At 38.2% G+C, this 17,204-nt stretch overlaps 3 protein-coding genes across 3 annotated transcripts in view; 2 read left to right on the top strand and 1 right to left on the bottom strand.

Moving 5' to 3' along the window:
- Nucleotides 1-4,287: 4,287 nt before the first annotated feature.
- On the top strand, nt 4,288-8,164 carry LOC310943271 (ATP synthase subunit beta, mitochondrial-like). The gene is made up of 10 exons (XM_083908805.1): nt 4,288-4,421; nt 4,965-5,138; nt 5,231-5,405; nt 5,602-5,723; nt 5,813-5,997; nt 6,855-7,013; nt 7,115-7,237; nt 7,326-7,538; nt 7,639-7,840; nt 7,931-8,164. Exons 1-10 carry the CDS (start codon nt 4,316-4,318, stop codon nt 8,026-8,028), a joined length of 1,557 nt encoding a protein of 518 aa, XP_083764931.1. The 5' UTR covers nt 4,288-4,315; the 3' UTR covers nt 8,029-8,164.
- Nucleotides 8,165-8,266: 102 nt separating this feature from the next.
- Nucleotides 8,267-14,499, bottom strand: LOC310942990 (coiled-coil domain-containing protein 89; the record flags this gene model as incomplete). The annotated part of the gene is made up of 9 exons (XM_083908464.1): nt 8,267-8,353; nt 8,432-8,522; nt 8,606-8,679; nt 8,757-8,833; nt 8,973-9,103; nt 9,193-9,269; nt 13,325-13,708; nt 14,120-14,194; nt 14,485-14,499. 9 exons carry the CDS (start codon nt 14,497-14,499, stop codon nt 8,267-8,269), a joined length of 1,011 nt encoding a protein of 336 aa, XP_083764590.1.
- A 588-nt stretch (nt 14,500-15,087) lies between these two features.
- lrp2a (low density lipoprotein receptor-related protein 2a) overlaps nt 15,088-17,204 on the top strand; it is a gene marked incomplete at both ends in the record, with an annotated part of 40,212 nt that continues 38,095 nt past the window's right edge. The window contains one exon of the mRNA XM_083908793.1: nt 15,088-15,157. Coding sequence (XP_083764919.1) covers nt 15,088-15,157 — 70 coding nt within the window. The remainder of the gene's footprint in view (nt 15,158-17,204) is intronic.

The raw sequence follows: 17,204 nt of genomic DNA, 5'->3' as shown, positions 1-17,204 counted from the left end.
TCTTTACCAAACTGTGGAGAAATATAGCAACAGTTCAAACTTCAGTCAAGTTACTGTCCACAGCAGATTGTGCATCAATAAAATCATATGCAGGATATTTTGATTGCTGAAATTCATTTTTCAATTTAAAAGTACATCAAAAAAGTTGTAATGCTGACTTACATTCCAGCCTCCCTTTGCTGTTAGTTTGTTTGAGCGCAGCCCAAAATGTAGACTCAAAAAAAAAATGAAGCAGGAAGAGCAGAGGATCAGGGTGCACGATGGACTGCAGTCAGCTCATTGATTGTGCAGCAGCCACAGCACTGTCAGTCATTCTGGGGGAGCAGACAGTGAGGGATCCTGAGGTGCTAACTCCTCCTTTATAAGGAGACACTGTCAGACCACATCCCATCCAGCTTTGCCAACACTCCAGCTCTGTCCTCAGGGCAGGGGAGGGCTGCAAGGAGTGAAGCAACATTTTTGGAGGCAAATATCTTTATTTTCTATATGAGTACTGCGCAGAGATTATTTTGCAGACAGCACTAAGTTGATAAGGCTTGCACAAAATGTGAACCTCCAAAAAAAAAAGGCATTTATGCCAGCATAAATTCCACAGGTAGGGTGTTTTGAAATTCCGAGGCTTTAATGGCAAAGACCTGCTCACCTTTGGTCTACACACTCGACTTTGGAATGAGCCCCACCTGGGAAAAAGGGGTCAAAAGGTCCAAGATTCCCCTTAATGAATTCTTGATGGACAAAGACGACCATGACGACTGCTGGGACACTAGAAAAGGGGCAGATGGATACTGTTGTGGGTGGATAATAACAACATTCCCCAACAAAATTGACTATACTAATCCATGGCATCCAATGTCACTGAGGTCAACAAAGGATGAGTGAGCAATATCATTCAAAGAAAGCTATGAGCAATGCATAGGATGCATGTTTTTTTTTTTTTTTTGCCTCAATTAGAAACTTACCACACTGGTAAGATGAACTAAGCAGGGTCAGATAGATCTGGATACCAAGTTCAAACACAAAGTGTATGTGCTGTTTGAGTTAGTTTTGATTCACTTTCCTTCAGGCAGCTGTACTTGGTCCAGAATGCTACTGACTAATACCAAGAAACTGGACCACATCGCACCGGTCCTCACATCACAACACTGGCTTCCCGTGAATCAAAGGCTAGACAGCACTGAATGGTTATACTTATGAGTTCCCTATGAAGCATCTAGAGTCCTAAGATCATCAGGAACAGGTTTACTGTGTGTTCCCAGATGCAGAAGCAAACAAAGTGAAGCAGCATTCAGTTATTCTGCTCCTCACCTGTGGAACAAACTTTCCGAATACCTGAGGTCTGCTCAGCTCATTTAAATCAGGCCTGAAAACATTAATATTTACTGCAGCTTTTTCTTAAATTCTTATATAATCATCTTAGTTATCAATTCATTATTATCTTTTAAATGCACTTTGCAATTGGCAAATCTCATAATTGTAATTTTATTACGATTTATGTCATTTCAATGTCTTTGCCCTGTGTATGAATAGAGCTATATAAATAAACTTGCCTTCCCAGTTATTCTTTTATAAAAGTGGCTGTCACTAAGAGGATGAGTGACATGCAATTTATTCTACAGAAAATGAAACTGAAAGCTGCAAGTTGTTCACCTTTCAGGCCCTAAGAGATGACCATCTGACCACTCAGTGGTAAAGGTGACCTTTCAGGAATATGCCTCCTGGTGTGGTTTAAAGATGGGGCTGATCCTGTGCAGACTGGCTGAGTATTCGAGGAGCATTTATTTAGCCCCGCTGTGCTTGCAGTGAACAGGCTTTGTATTCCAAGGCTCCAGGCGAGAAGCAATTAAAAGAGACTCTCTGACACAAAGGAATGTTGCAGTGAATGATCGCTCGGCAAAATTCACCCTGTCGCTTTGTTTTATGACGAATGACAGCCACTTATAGTGTACCTATATACCACAACACGATTTAAAAGAATACCTTTCACGTATGTTTATCCCTGACTGAATGCTCTTGTTCATGTTACTCATTGTGTTAGTACCTACAAATGAAGACAATTACCTGTGAAGTACATACTAACGCCATCACTCAGCAAACTGAATTATCGTGAAGAAGCAATTTGCTTGAGTAATTGACAAACTTGTTCATACAACTGCAATATCCTAGTTATTGTGATATAGAACTTCAATTTAAAGTCCTTGTAATAGTCATGAATGTTTTAGTTTAAATTGTATGGGCACACAGTGTTTCCTTATATGTAGGACTCACTATGTATGTAAAACCATCTGTTTTAGGAATGAAATAGTTAAAAAAAAATGGTTGCATCTTCCTTTATGTTGCAATAATGAACAAAGACAACCTTGTGTATATTAAATGCAACATTCAAAACATCACAATGTAGGCTGGAAAAAAGAATGTGAACCCTGAGGCTAATGATTTCAACAAAAGCCAGGTGGAGTCTGGAGGATGGTGGTTGCAAACCTGGAACCTGGAGTATTGTCAATGAAACTCATGGACTGGACTAAAAAATTATGGGTTTAATATACTTAAGAAGCATCTGCTGGTATGAACTGAGGTCACAGATGACTTCAGATCAACAATTGTTGATTTGAAGTGATCTAGCCTCTCTCTCCAGAAGATGACACTTAGGTAAAATGACTCCAAAGACACAAAACAGGTGCTAAAAAATGTGAAAAGAAACTGAAAGTTAAGAGCTAAAGGCTAAAGGAATCATTTGAGCTGGTTAATGTATTTATTATTTGTCATATCAAACCATGGTGCATGGTTGAACATGTTGTGCATGGCTGGATATCAAGGAGGATGCCTCTCCTCTCCAAAACAAGTATTACTATGAGGATCCTGGAAAGTATTAGGTGATCTGATTAAATTAATATTAAATTGTTTTGAACGAACATGCAACACTGCATATGGTGCATACCAACATGAAAACATCATCACAGCAGGGAAGAAAGGTGAAGGGACCATCATGATTTGGGACTTTGCAGCCTCTGGGCTTGGACTGCACTTTGTCATTGCAGGGGAGAGGAATTCCTGCATTTGTCAAGATATCGTACGAGATAATGTCAGGTTGTCTCTTGGCCAGATGAAGTTCACAAGAAGTTTGACAATGCAGCAAGACATCGACTCTGGTTGTCAGTGTGCACCAATCAAAGAGTGGCGTCAAAGAAGAGGAAAAATTGTTGCTGAATGACATCAACAAAGCAGTTCACACCCTGATGACTGATCAGAAGTAGTTATGGAGGAAGATGGTCCAAAATATATCCATAACACTGTGCAGTTATCAGCAGTAATCAGCACTTATTTGAGGTATGTATGTGCAGGTATGGAACAAGAGAGTTCACTTATTTTTTCCACTAGAAATATACATTTCCGAGGAGTGCATTCAGTAAATAGATTATGTTAAATAAAAAACTGAGGATTATAATAGTATGTGCACCATTAACGTGAATACTTATTTTAACTATCAAGTAGAAGGTTATGTCAAATCGGTATCACCAATGAATTTACATAATTAAAACTAGATAATGCATTTACTTGCCATTGTAACTGTACAATATATCTGATGAACATATTCTTTAAAGATTTATATGATTGGTGATCATCTGAATCGTTTGGATTTCCTATGAAAGATCCAACACATGGACCAACACTTCACACTATAATTATCCTCAGTAAATTTTTCATACATAAGAATAGATATATGAAAGCAAGACCTTCTTTTTCTTTACTTTTCATAAAGAGTTATGCCATTACTTTTTATCTCTCAAATATACAGAAAACAGTAACGCAACGAGAATTTAGTAGATCAGCTTAAACGCTTTTATTGTCTTGTCTCTCTCTTATTGTTATACTTTAATACCTATCTGTTGTCTAATGTTATTTTTCTATTGTAAACACTCCAAGGGCCAAAAAGGAGGCTATGTTTCAAATAAACCATGTCTATGTACTGTATTATCTTATGTAACTAAAGATAAATGAACTCCACACTTTGTAAGAGTAATGTTAAATTATTCCTGCTCAGAAACACCTTGTACACCGACTTTTATGTTCATTAAAGTGATTTTTTTTCTAGAAATATCTATGTAACGTGTGGTTTTACTCATATATCTTTCTTCATATTCACTGACTACAAAGACATGCTAGTCATGCAACAGGTGAAGCTTTGACAAAACACTGCCACCGTGCGGTCGGAGGGGGGATAGACAACCACACAGGACAGGACAGGACGCGCATGCTCAGGTCAGCGTTTAGCTAGCTCCACTGCTTCACTTCTTGGATCCTCTGGTCACCTTCAGCCATGTTGGGTGCCGTTGGACGTTGCTGTAGCGGGGCTCTGCAGGCGTTTAAACCCGGGATTAACTCCTTAAAGACAATCGCAGCGCAGAATGTGGCTCTTAATTCGAGTAAGTGATTTTTATTCAAAGGGAAACCGTCAGCGATGTGTGTGTGTGTGTTGTTACTTGTTGACTGCTGAGTGGGGTCAGGCCTCAACTTTACACATAATAGTATATAACCATTCATTTATGATCACTGTGAATATGTATTAAATCCAGAGACAGCTACAAGAAAAACACAAGCAGTTATAGCAGGTGGTTACTGTGATTGTTCTTCATTCACATGTTGTAGAGGCAGCTATGCTTTGGCTGACAGTCAATGACCTTTCCCACTAAACTAATGTCAACTTTTCAGTGAAAACAAAATATAAATGTAAGCTGTCATGTAGTTTATTGAATAATATACTGTGTGTCGAAATATTATTATATTATTATTATATTATTAATAATCATTGTCATAAAATATTTAAGTCAAAAATGATATTAACTAAACATGAGTCTATCAATGATCATCTTCAGTGTTTTTTCTAATCTAGTTGCTGCTACTTCCCATTAAGTCAATTTTAATGAATGTGTTGTCAGACATTAATGACATTCTCCTCGCTCTTTCAGGCAGGGCGTATGCCGCCCCAGCTGCTCAGGCCGCAATGGCCAATGGCCGCATCGTGGCAGTGATCGGCGCTGTGGTGGACGTCCAGTTTGACGAGGGTCTTCCTCCCATTCTCAATGCCCTGGAGGTGGCTGGTCGCGAGAGCAGGCTGGTGCTGGAGGTGGCACAGCATCTGGGTGAGAAGTCAAAAAATAAAGATCAGTTTGGATGTGATGTGACCTTTCTTAAAAGCTGTCTTTTAACTGACACCCCTCGTGTGTTCCTCCAGGTGAGAACACGGTCAGAACGATCGCCATGGACGGAACAGAAGGCCTGGTCCGTGGTCAGAAAGTTCTGGACACAGGAGCCCCCATCCGAATTCCTGTGGGCCCGGAGACCTTGGGCAGGATCATGAACGTCATCGGAGAACCCATTGATGAGAGGGGTCCAATTAGTACCAAACAGTGAGTGCTGAGAATAGTTGTCGGGTCATTGAGTCAGGTTTCATATTTCACAGCTCTGTCTACAGCTGTCTGTCTACTATTAAAGATGTAACTTAATGCACACAATCCGACATAGTAGTAAAAATGCATCACAAATATGTAGAATAGGGATAATCTATATATGTGATATTTAATCATGACCATTGCTGTCGTGCAGGACTGCTCCTATTCACGCTGAAGCTCCCGAGTTCACGGACATGAGCGTGGAGCAGGAGATCCTGGTCACTGGCATCAAAGTGGTGGATCTGCTGGCACCGTATGCCAAGGGTGGGAAGATCGGTTGGTAGATTTTATAATTTTATCACAGCCTAGGCTAGAATTTAGTCAACTCTGTTTGTTGATCATTGTGCATGTCGTATTCCCTTCAGGTCTTTTTGGAGGCGCTGGTGTGGGCAAGACTGTGTTAATCATGGAGCTGATCAACAACGTCGCCAAAGCTCACGGTGGCTACTCTGTGTTTGCCGGAGTGGGGGAGCGAACTCGCGAAGGAAATGACTTGTATCATGAAATGATTGAGTCTGGCGTCATTAACCTGAAGGACACTACCTCCAAGGTAACAACTTCAAATTAATTACATGATACGTGTTAAAACTTAGCTTTAAACTAACAACTAATTAAGTCAGAACAGCATAGTGGCAGTGAGTCTCTTATGGGGAATTTCAATTATCAGGATCATTATGAAAGAGAAAAATTAGGTGTATTTGTGAGTAACTTGTTATTAGCCTATTAACATGCCACAAGGGGGCGCAAACATCTTTCCAGTTATTTAAAGGTATAATATTGTACATTTCTAATTACAAGACAACTGTTATATATTTTTTGAGTAATGCACTTACATCGGCTAAAATGTTTCCAATTCATTTAAAGCCGTAGAAATACGTATTTCTATTCTAGAATATAATAGACTGTTTAATTCATTGTCTTTTAATGATGTCCTCCACTTTGCAGAGCTGTTGATTTTCTTTTTTTTAGATGGACTTTGCCTTTTAAAAAAAACATAATCAATCAATAAATAATAAACTTTTAAATGCTCTAAATCCTCCTCTGCCAGGACACTGATCCTGCAAATATTTCACAATAAAAGCCTTGTTGAAAAGAAATTAGTGGGAATGGGAACAGAAACGGTGAGAGTCGATTGGCAGAAATGACATACTGTGTGTTTTAAGATTCTTATCTACACTATAAAACACTTAGTTAATTACCAAAATGAAAGCTAAAGGTAAGGTAAACTGTGTGTTTGAGAAACATTTAAAGAGTTTAAAGCAGATTTTTATAATTATTTGAATCATGTAAATTGTGATTCTTTTGGTCAGGATCACCTTGACAGGAAATGTTTATATTGTGCCATTACCTAATACAGTTTTAATTATATAGCTAAATATGGCTCTATCCTATTCTCCTTGTCCACAGGTGGCGCTGGTGTACGGTCAGATGAACGAGCCCCCAGGTGCCCGTGCCAGAGTTGCTCTTACTGGTCTGAGTGTCGCTGAATACTTCCGTGATCAGGAGGGACAGGACGTGCTGCTCTTTATCGACAACATCTTTAGGTTTACCCAGGCTGGATCAGAGGTGAACAGTTCCAGAGTTTGCCTGTATTTGCAGATGCCTGTACTTTATAAAAAATCAACATTATACTGTATATCCATGTCTGAACAGTTGTTTGTCTTCAGGTGTCCGCCCTGTTGGGTCGTATCCCCTCTGCTGTGGGTTACCAGCCCACCTTGGCCACTGATATGGGTACAATGCAGGAAAGAATTACCACCACTAAGAAGGGCTCCATTACCTCAGTACAAGTGAGACGACACCAGAGGCTTAAAAAAACATGTCCGCCCACTCTGCTTGATCTGTATTACTCAGACAAAAAAATGAATTGTGTTTCAGGCCATCTATGTGCCTGCTGATGATCTAACTGATCCTGCACCCGCAACAACCTTTGCTCACTTGGATGCCACAACTGTCCTGTCCCGTGCCATTGCTGAGCTTGGCATCTATCCTGCTGTGGACCCGCTGGATTCCACGTCCCGTATCATGGACCCCAACATCGTCGGGGCCGAACACTATGATGTCGCTCGTGGTGTGCAGAAGATACTTCAGGTAAGCCTCGTGTTTGAGGCCATGCATATTTTAAATGCACTGAATGTAATTTCTGCAGCTGAAGAACTCAAATGAAAACCCTTTTTTTGTTTTGTTTTAGGATTACAAATCATTGCAGGATATCATTGCCATCCTAGGTATGGATGAACTGTCTGAGGAAGACAAGCTGACTGTCGCACGCGCTCGCAAGATCCAGCGTTTCCTGTCGCAGCCCTTCCAGGTCGCGGAGGTCTTCACTGGCCACATGGGCAAGTTAGTGCCTCTTAAGGAAACAATCAAAGGCTTCCAGGACATCCTAGCAGGTAATGTGATTTGCCAATGAGCTGTTTCTAAATGTAATAAAATCAAATGAACTTTAGATGTAATAATGGCCATAACTGTCTTTCTTGAAGGTGTATACGATGCACTTCCAGAGCAAGCTTTCTACATGGTGGGTGCCATTGAGGAAGTCGTTCTCAAGGCTGAGAAATTGGCAGAGGAGCATTCATAAATGATTTATCTGCAGTGTTAGAAAGCTCTATCAGATAAATATTTGTTCAGAATAATTAATATTGGGTGAACAGTATGTTTTGTTGTTGTTACATTTCCCCCGAAAATGAAATAATAAAATAACTTTGTGATATTTATATTTCTGGTCCTGATTTTCCTGTTGGTACCAAAGGTAACCAATACTCTTGGTAAATATAAAAAGAAAAAAATTGTAATATCCACTTACTTAATACTTCAGTTTAGCTCATCATTTGGCGAAGTTTCTTATTCAGCTCCCTCTCTCGGGTTAGGAGGTTGGTGCTGTGTCCTTTGAAGGCTTCAAAGTCCTTCAAAAATAGTTAGAGGAGAAAACATGTTCAATCAGTCTTCATGGGAATTGGAAAATGTTCAGATTTCCAACAAACCTTTTTAAGCTTCTCATAGTTTGTGTTGGATTCACGGAGAGCACACTGGAGCGACTTCATGTTGACATCCACGTCGGCAGCTTCTCCAAACCTGAGGCAAGTACAAAGGCCAACATGACTTGTTATACTCTGCAATGCAATGAAAACGTGATGCAAATGTTATACAAACTCTACCTATTATCTGGTTCAGTGTGGGATTTTTTCTCTTTCCATTTTCTCGTCAGCTGCTGGATTTCCTCTTGCTTCTCCTGTATTAAGACCAGTTTGTGTGTGCACAAATACTCCGATTCATTTTGTTTTTAGTAAATCGAACACATGTAATTACCTGTATCACTTTCCCTCTGTCTATAGACAGAGACAAGAGTTTTTCCTTCTCTTCTGTAAGATGTGCGATGCTGTTTTCTCATGTCAGTCTCCTTCAAAGCAAACATTTCTTCAGCCCTCCCAAGCTTCAGCTTCATGTCTGATATTGAAGAAGGCTACACATTTAAATGTGCTTACATTTTGCAACACTTCAGGGAACGATGGAATGTTTACATACCTTTGCTCATCCCTACAGCTTCTCTTTGCTTTCGCTGACTGTCATGCACTTGATCTAGTAGTGTTGCCTCCTTGGCTTGATGCCGAGTTACTTCATCCAGGAGTCTTGACTGGCATTCGGCTAATTTCTCTCTGAAACATAAATAAAGTAAAGTGCAGCATCAGAATCAAACCAAACCCAAATATGTTGACTGATTTCTGTAGCTATTAGATCAATTCACCCATATTCTTTTTCTTTATTTGTGTAATTCTCTGTCAGCAGTTTCATTTCTTGCATCAGATTTTGCACAACCACTTCTTATTCCTTAAGAGATATGCAAATATTTTCAATGGATTCTTGTTCAGGGCGTCGTTGACTATGACTGAGTACAATTTCAAGACATTCCGACATACTTGGAATCTCCAAGTGCATGGATCGCTTTCCGGATTTTCAAAAATTCATTAAAAATATTCTTCAAGAGATATGCAAATATATTCAACGGATTCTTCTTCAGGGCATGCTTGACTATGACTGTGTACAATTTCAAGACATTCCAAGATACTTTTGGGGTCTTTTATGACGAAAAAGTTAAGTCACTGCCTAAGTGCATGGATCGCTTTCCTGATTTTCAAAAATTCATTAAAAATATTCCTTAAGCGATATGCAAATATTTTCAACGGATTCTTGTTCAGGGCGTCGTTGACTATGACTGAGTACAATTTCAAGACATTCCAACATACTTGGAATGTCCAAGTGCATGGATCGCTTTCCTGATTTTCAAAAGTTCATTAAAAATATTCTTCAAGAGATATGCAAATATATTCAATGGATTCTTGTTCAGGGCATGCTCGACTATGACTGTGTACAATTTCAAGACATTCCAAGATACTTTTGGGGTCTTTTTGGAATAAAACGTTAAGTCACTGCCTAAGTGCACAGACTTTCCTCATTTTCAAAAATTCATTAAAAATATTCCTTAAGAGATATGCAAATATTTTCAATGGATTCTTGTTCAGGGCGTCGTTGACTATGACCGAGTACAATTTCAAGACATTCCAACATACTCGGAATGTCCAAGTGCATGGATCGCTTTCTGGATTTTCAAAAATTCATTAAAAATATTCTTCAAGAGATATGCAAATATATTCAACAGATTCTTCTTCAGGGCATGCTTGACTATGACTGTGTACAATTTCAAGACATTCCAAGATACTTTTGGGGTCTTTTTGGACGAAAAAGTTAAGTCACTGCCTAAGTGCATGGATCGCTTTCCTGATTTTCAAAAATTCATTAAAAAATATTCCTTAAGCGATATGCAAACATTTTCAACGGATTCTTGTTCAGGGCGTCGTTGACTATGACTGAGTACAATTTCAAGACATTCCAACATACTTGGAATGTCCAAGTGCGTGGATCGCTTTCCTGATTTTAAAAAGTTTATTAAAAATATTCTTCAAGAGATATGCAAATATATTCAACAGAATCTTGTTCAGGGCATGCTTGACTATGACTGTGTACAATTTCAAGACATTCCAAGATACTTTTGGGGTCTTTTTTGAATAAAAAGTTAAGTTACTGCCTAAGTGCACAGACTTTCCTCATTTTCAAAAATTCATTAAAAATATTCCTTAAGAGATATGCAAATATTTTCAATGGATTCTTGTTCAGGGCGTCGTTGACTATGACTGAGTACAATTTCAAGACATTCCAACATACTTGGAATGTCCAAGTGCATGGATCACTTCCCGGATTTTCAAAAGTTCATTAAAAATATTCTTCAAGAGATATGCAAATATATTCAACGGATTCTTCTTCAGGGCATGCTTGACTATGACTGTGTACAATTTCAAGACATTCCAAGATACTTTTGGGGTCTTTTTGGACGAAAAAGTTAAGTCACTGCCTAAGTGCATGGATCGCTTTCCTGATTTTAAAAAATTCATTAAAAATATTCCTTAAGCGATATGCAAATATTTTCAACGGATTCTTGTTCAGGGCGTCGCTGACTATGACTGAGTACAATTTCAAGACATTCCAACATACTTGGAATGTCCAAATGCGTGGATCGCTTTCCTGATTTTAAAAAGTTTATTAAAAATATTCTTCAAGAGATATGCAAATATATTCAACAGAATCTTGTTCAGGGCATGCTTGACTATGACTGTGTACAATTTCAAGACATTCCAAGATACTTTTGGGGTCTTTTTTGAATAAAAAGTTAAGTTACTGCCTAAGTGCACAGACTTTCCTCATTTTCAAAAATTCATTAAAAATATTCCTTAAGAGATATGCAAATATTTTCAATGGATTCTTGTTCAGGGCGTCGTTGACTATGACTGAGTACAATTTCAAGACATTCCAACATACTTGGAATGTCCAAGTGCATGGATCACTTCCCGGATTTTCAAAAGTTCATTAAAAATATTCTTCAAGAGATATGCAAATATATTCAACGGATTCTTCTTCAGGGCATGCTTGACTATGACTGTGTACAATTTCAAGACATTCCAAGATACTTTTGGGGTCTTTTTGGACGAAAAAGTTAAGTCACTGCCTAAGTGCATGGATCGCTTTCCTGATTTTAAAAAATTCATTAAAAATATTCCTTAAGCGATATGCAAATATTTTCAACGGATTCTTGTTCAGGGCGTCGCTGACTATGACTGAGTACAATTTCAAGACATTCCAACATACTTGGAATGTCCAAATGCGTGGATCGCTTTCCTGATTTTAAAAAGTTTATTAAAAATATTATTCAAGAGATATGCAAATATTTTCAACAGAATCTTGTTCAGGGCATGCTTGACAGGAAAGCGATCCATGCACTTAGGCAGTGACTTAACTTTTTCGTCAAAAAAGACCCCAAAAGTATCTTGGAATGTCTTGAAATTGTACACAGTCATAGTTAAGCATGCCCTGAACAAGAATCCGTTGAAAATATTTGCATATCGCTTAAGTAATATTTTTAATGAATTTTTTAAAATCAGGAAAGCGATCCATGCACTTAGGCAGTGACTTAACTTTTTCGTCAAAAAAGACCCCAAAAGTATCTTGGAATGTCTTGAAATTGTATACAGTCATAGTCAAGCATGCCCTGAACAAGAATTCGTTGAATATATTTGCATATCTCTTGAAGAATATTTTTAATGAATTTTTGAAAATCCAGAAAGCGATCCATGCACTTGGACATTCCGAGTATGTTGGAATGTCTTGAAATTGTACTCAGTTATAGTCAACGACGCCCTGAACAAGAATCCATTGAAAATATTTGCATATTTCTTAAGGAATATTTTTAATGAATTTTTGAAAATGAGGAAAGTCTGTGCACTTAGGCAGTGACTTAACTTTTTATTCAAAAAAGACCCCAAAAGTATCTTGGAATGTCTTGAAATTGTACACAGTCATAGTCAAGCATGCCCTGAACAAGAATCCGTTGAATATATTTGCATATCTCTTGAAGAATATTTTTAATTTAACTTTTGAAAATCAGGAAAGCGATCCATGCACTTGGACATTCCAAGTATGTTGGAATGTCTTGAAATTGTACTCAGTCATAGTCAACGACGCCCTGAACAAGAATCCGTTGAAAATATTTGCATATCGCTTAAGGAATATTTTTAATGAATTTTTTAAAATCAGGAAAGCGATCCATGCACTTAGGCAGTGACTTAACTTTTTCGTCAAAAAAGACCCCTAAAGTATCTTGGAATGTCTTGAAATTGTACACAGTCATAGTCAAGCATGCCCTGAAGAAGAATCCATTGAATATATTTGCATATCTCTTGAAGAATATTTTTAATGAACTTTTGAAAATCAGGAAAGCGATCCATGCACTTGGAGATTCCAAGTATGTTGGAATGTCTTGAAATTGTACTCAGTCATAGTCAACGACGCCCTGAACAAGAATCCGTTGAAAATATTTGCATATCGCTTAAGTAATATTTTTAATGAATTTTTGAAAATCAGGAAAGCGATCCATGCACTTAGGCAGTGACTTAACTTTTTCGTCATAAAAGACCACAAAAGTATCTTGGAATGTCTTGAAATTGTACACAGTCATAGTCAAGCATGCCCTGAACAAGAATCTGTTGAATATATTTGCATATCTCTTGAAGAATATTTTTAATGAATTTTGGAAAATCCAGAAAGCGATCCATGCACTTGGACATTCCAAGTATGTTGGAATGTCTTGAAATTGTACTCAGTCATAGTCAACGACGCCCTGAACAAGAATCCATTGAAAATATTTGCATATCTCTTAAGGAATATTTTTAATGAATTTTTGAAAATGAGGAAAGTCTGTGCACTTAGGCAGTAACTTAACTTTTTATTCAAAAAAGACCCCAAAAGTATCTTGGAATGTCTTATTGCACTTTTTGGGAGAAAAGTGTGTCATTTTCAGACTGCAGCCGTTTGTTTTCCATCTTTAACTGTGCATTGTGATTTTTGTACTCATTCATAAATGCAATAACTGACTGATTGTTGGCAGCTAGATCCATGAATCTCCTCTCTAATAACTCTGCTCTCTTGCTCTTGTTGTCCAGTTCTTTCTGGCTGATATTTATTCTGTCCTCCAGCTGTGTGTTGATTTTTTCCAGGGCTTGGTTTTGACGAAGCAGTTCATCTGCTCTCTGTTTCAGTATGCAGATCAGACTCGACTGTTCGTCTATCCTTGACCTCAAAGTTTCTGACTGGGTCAAATCCACCGTGGAGAGGTTTAGGAGTTTGTCCATTGACCTCTGAACACTGTCCATATGCTGTGGAGACAAAGGAAAAAGTGTCACAGAGACAGAAAGTGCTTGTTGCCTGAGAGATTTTGAAAATTGAAACATAAAATGTAAAATTATAGATAGAGTATAGAGAACAAAAGTATAGCGGAAATGCGGAAAATACACGAAAAACACGCTAACATGCGGTTATTTGTAGTATTGACACTTTTTTTTTTTTTTAGTTTTTGTTGATCGGTCGCCAAGGGCAATCAAAATGTTCCTGCACTTTCCAGGAGCCTGAGCTGTTGCAACAGCGCCACCTACTGACTTGCTTGTGGTTTCAGGACCACACCTCTAAAAGACCACATTTTTTTTCAGTTTTATATTTATATTTAGTGTACTGTTTAACCACATACATATAGTTTTAATTTTTTTTTTGCCAGGAACTCATTTACTCACGACAACCGTTTTGGAGTGGAGCCTCGACGCATGACCGCAAGATGGCGGTGTTCGGCTACTTATCAGCAGCACCAACTGGAGGGGTAGAGAGGCTAAACTATTTTACTAAACATGCTCACATTTCGTCTCTGTTTAGTGTATTTTATTTTATTTCTGTGTAACGGTCGTAGGTTCTGGTCGTTTTTGTTTATTGTTGGCTAGCTAGCTTTGTGTTTATTTTGTGACTACGACTAAATGTATAGCTTTTCAACTTCGTGTTTAATCGGTTTAGTTATGTAAAAATACTCTAATTATGACGTAAAAAGCCGGTGTGGGAACACAAATGTTAAATTTCACGTTTTTAAATTGTTTAATTTGTTCCGTACATTGTCGTTATTCATGTCATTTGCGACATGTACATGTTTGGTCCATGGCTTTACGTTGGGGCCTATAACGTACGACCTCTAAGTAAGTATACCATTACAACGGGACTCAATGTAAATGTGTGGCTTTTTATTTCTTTATACATCAGTTTACTATGTAAATTGCTCTATACTCACTTGACAGTTTTTAAAAAATGTAATAAGGTGAAATTAGTGTAAAAACTTGTACTTTGAAAAATGTGTTTTTTTATTATTTTCTTTAATGTTTTAAAAATGTTTTCATTTTTTTAAACGTTTACTTTATAGTTCTATCCTTCAGAGAAACCCCTGAGTGTGAAAGCAATAATTGTAAACAGCAGCTGTGAGTGGCATTCACGGGAAAAGTCTGAGCAGCATGGTATTATGCAGATTCCAGGGCCAGAGAGGGGATTTATTTATCCGAAGGGCCGAGGCTGGGTTGGGGGAGCGGCTCTCCTGGCCTTTGTGCACGCCCCTTTTCATCAACTGGAGGGACAAGAAAGACAGACAGAGGAAAGCAACAGCATCCCATGCCCAGTCCTCCTCAGCTCTTCCATCTGCACAGCAGAGCTGGACGGACCAGCCAGAATGTGGAGAGCATTGCTATTTAACCTCATCCTCATCTCCATGTGCTGTGTGAGATGGTGCCACTCTGAGGGTAAGTGCTTTGGCTTGTTTTTAATATGTGTCTTTTAGTTGTCCCATTCTGTCAGTTACATGATTCATTGAGGCAAGGCAGAGTTGTTGAGGTGCCAGTAATTCACCCCCAATGCACTTGTTGCTCAATCAAACTCAGCCACTTTTTGTGGTCGGGTTTGATTCATTTAAAATGTCTTCTGTGTCAAAACAAAGAAAAAGTATCCAAGTAATGAGTGTTGTGTAAGTTCTGAAGAGGACTGAAGATGCAAAATTGAATGAAGCCTACGAAAACAACATTGTTCAGGCTCCGGAAAGCCTCCGTTTGAATGGAGCTGCATGATATCACCTATCCATTTTGTTCTGTCCACTAGTTGAAGAAATTCTGGCTGTAGAGCTCAACGTTTTACAACATAGTATTGCTTTAAAGGTTAGGCACAAAGCCTTTCTCAGACAGATTGGAAGTTCTCTTGAGGAACTTTTGCCTGAGCTTTACTGTTGCTAGGTAACAGAAAAGAGCATGTGACTTACAGACAATCTGGGAGGACTGAGAGCTACTAGTACAAATCTCATTCAGCAAAGCAGATTTCACGCCGGGGAAAAAAACACTGATTCAAACAGATTGCAGCTTGTGGAGGACCTTAGTTTTCTAATGTGTTGACAGTGACTATCAAAACTGCTCATACGCTGCTCTCTATACACAACATGTTTGTCTCTTGTGTGTTTGCATCCCAGTTGGGTCCTACTTCTCAAATTGTAATCTGCTTTCTTTTTGCTCAACCCTTAGTACGTAAGCTCCTTAGTGTGAATCAAGCAACTAATTACACTGCAGGTGCTGCAGAATGGAACCATTTCTACCTAAGGAGCAGTTTGGAGCTGAGAAAAAAAAACTTTAGCAAGAGTAAGATCAGAACTACAGCTTTGTTTTTTATTGATTTGTTTGATATGAAACATTCTGGCCCCATTTCCTCACTTGGTAGCAGACACACAAAAAAATAAAGACGTCTACATGCCAATAACTGTGCTGACCCTTGACTGGTATCTGAAAAAAAAATACTATTTGTCATTTCCTTTGAATCACAGCAGTCTCAGTACTTGAACCTGAAATTTGCTGATGACAACTAAAATGATGACTGCACTGTCTGAAGCTGACTGTCAGCATGTTCATGTTAATTATTAGCACAGTTTTGTGGATATTAGTAGATAGGATTAAGATTGTGATTATGGCCCACTATTTATTTTAATAATACATGGATATAGTAAACATTACAATAGAACAGTCTTAGTTGATCTTGAAAGCTTTTTAGTGACATGTGAATAAAATAAGAAAATACCAGTAAGATTACTCATGGTTTACTTGAGTAGTTTTACTATGAGGGGACCGGGTGCATTTTCTAATCTCCTCCTGATCCTCCACAAGTTTGATCATTGTTTCTCCCACAAGTTCCTGTAACACATTATCCAGGCCTGAGCGTTGAAACGGCTACAGAGTGCTTACAGTGGCAATAATAGCTGATGTGACACGATGGGGGGATTTCACGGTGGTGGTTTGTTAACTTCGCTCTGCCATTTCTGCTGTTCCAGACATGTTTTGTCAGTGGATTGTGTTGTTTTCGCTATTAATATTTGTCCATTGAGTCTTAAGAACTTAAATGATGTTAAAAATTAACTTGTGCAACAGACTCATTAACCACAGAGATGACATCAACTTGGAATTATTTACATTATGGATGAAAAGTTGGCATTTAAAAACATCCATTACTGATTCCCAAACCTTAAAATGATTTATTTAAATGCCTAATTTTACCCACAATATGCCGTTTACTAATTTGAACATTTAAGAAACCGAGTTTTCAGTTTTAAAAGGTGATTAAGAAACAATGAAAAGATAGTTGGTGGTTAATTAGTAGATGACTAATTGATTATGCCTTATAAAGAGACAATATATTTTGTAATGTAAGTATGTTCTTGTATTTCAGTCAGGTGTGTGTAGCAAGTACGTCTCGATCTTATTTACTCTCTTAATATGATATCGACCTCACACCTCTTTCCGGTGTAGGAGCCTAAAT

The sequence above is a fragment of the Microchirus variegatus genome (assembly GCF_963457635.1).
Source record: "Microchirus variegatus genome assembly, chromosome: 22".
Lineage (NCBI taxonomy): Eukaryota > Metazoa > Chordata > Actinopteri > Pleuronectiformes > Soleidae > Microchirus > Microchirus variegatus.
This window is presented reverse-complemented; position numbering and strand designations above follow the sequence as displayed.

Excerpts from the sequence above, each read along its gene's own strand:
- LOC310943271 (XM_083908805.1), top strand. The coding sequence starts at position 4,316 with ATGTTGGGTGCCGTTGGACGTTGCTGTAGCGGGGCTCTGCAGGCGTTT. Across the intron at positions 7,238-7,325 it reads GCTCCATTACCTCAGTACAA|GCCATCTATGTGCCTGCTGA; the intron begins GTGAGACGACAC and ends ATTGTGTTTCAG. Across the intron at positions 7,539-7,638 it reads GTGTGCAGAAGATACTTCAG|GATTACAAATCATTGCAGGA; the intron begins GTAAGCCTCGTG and ends GTTTTGTTTTAG.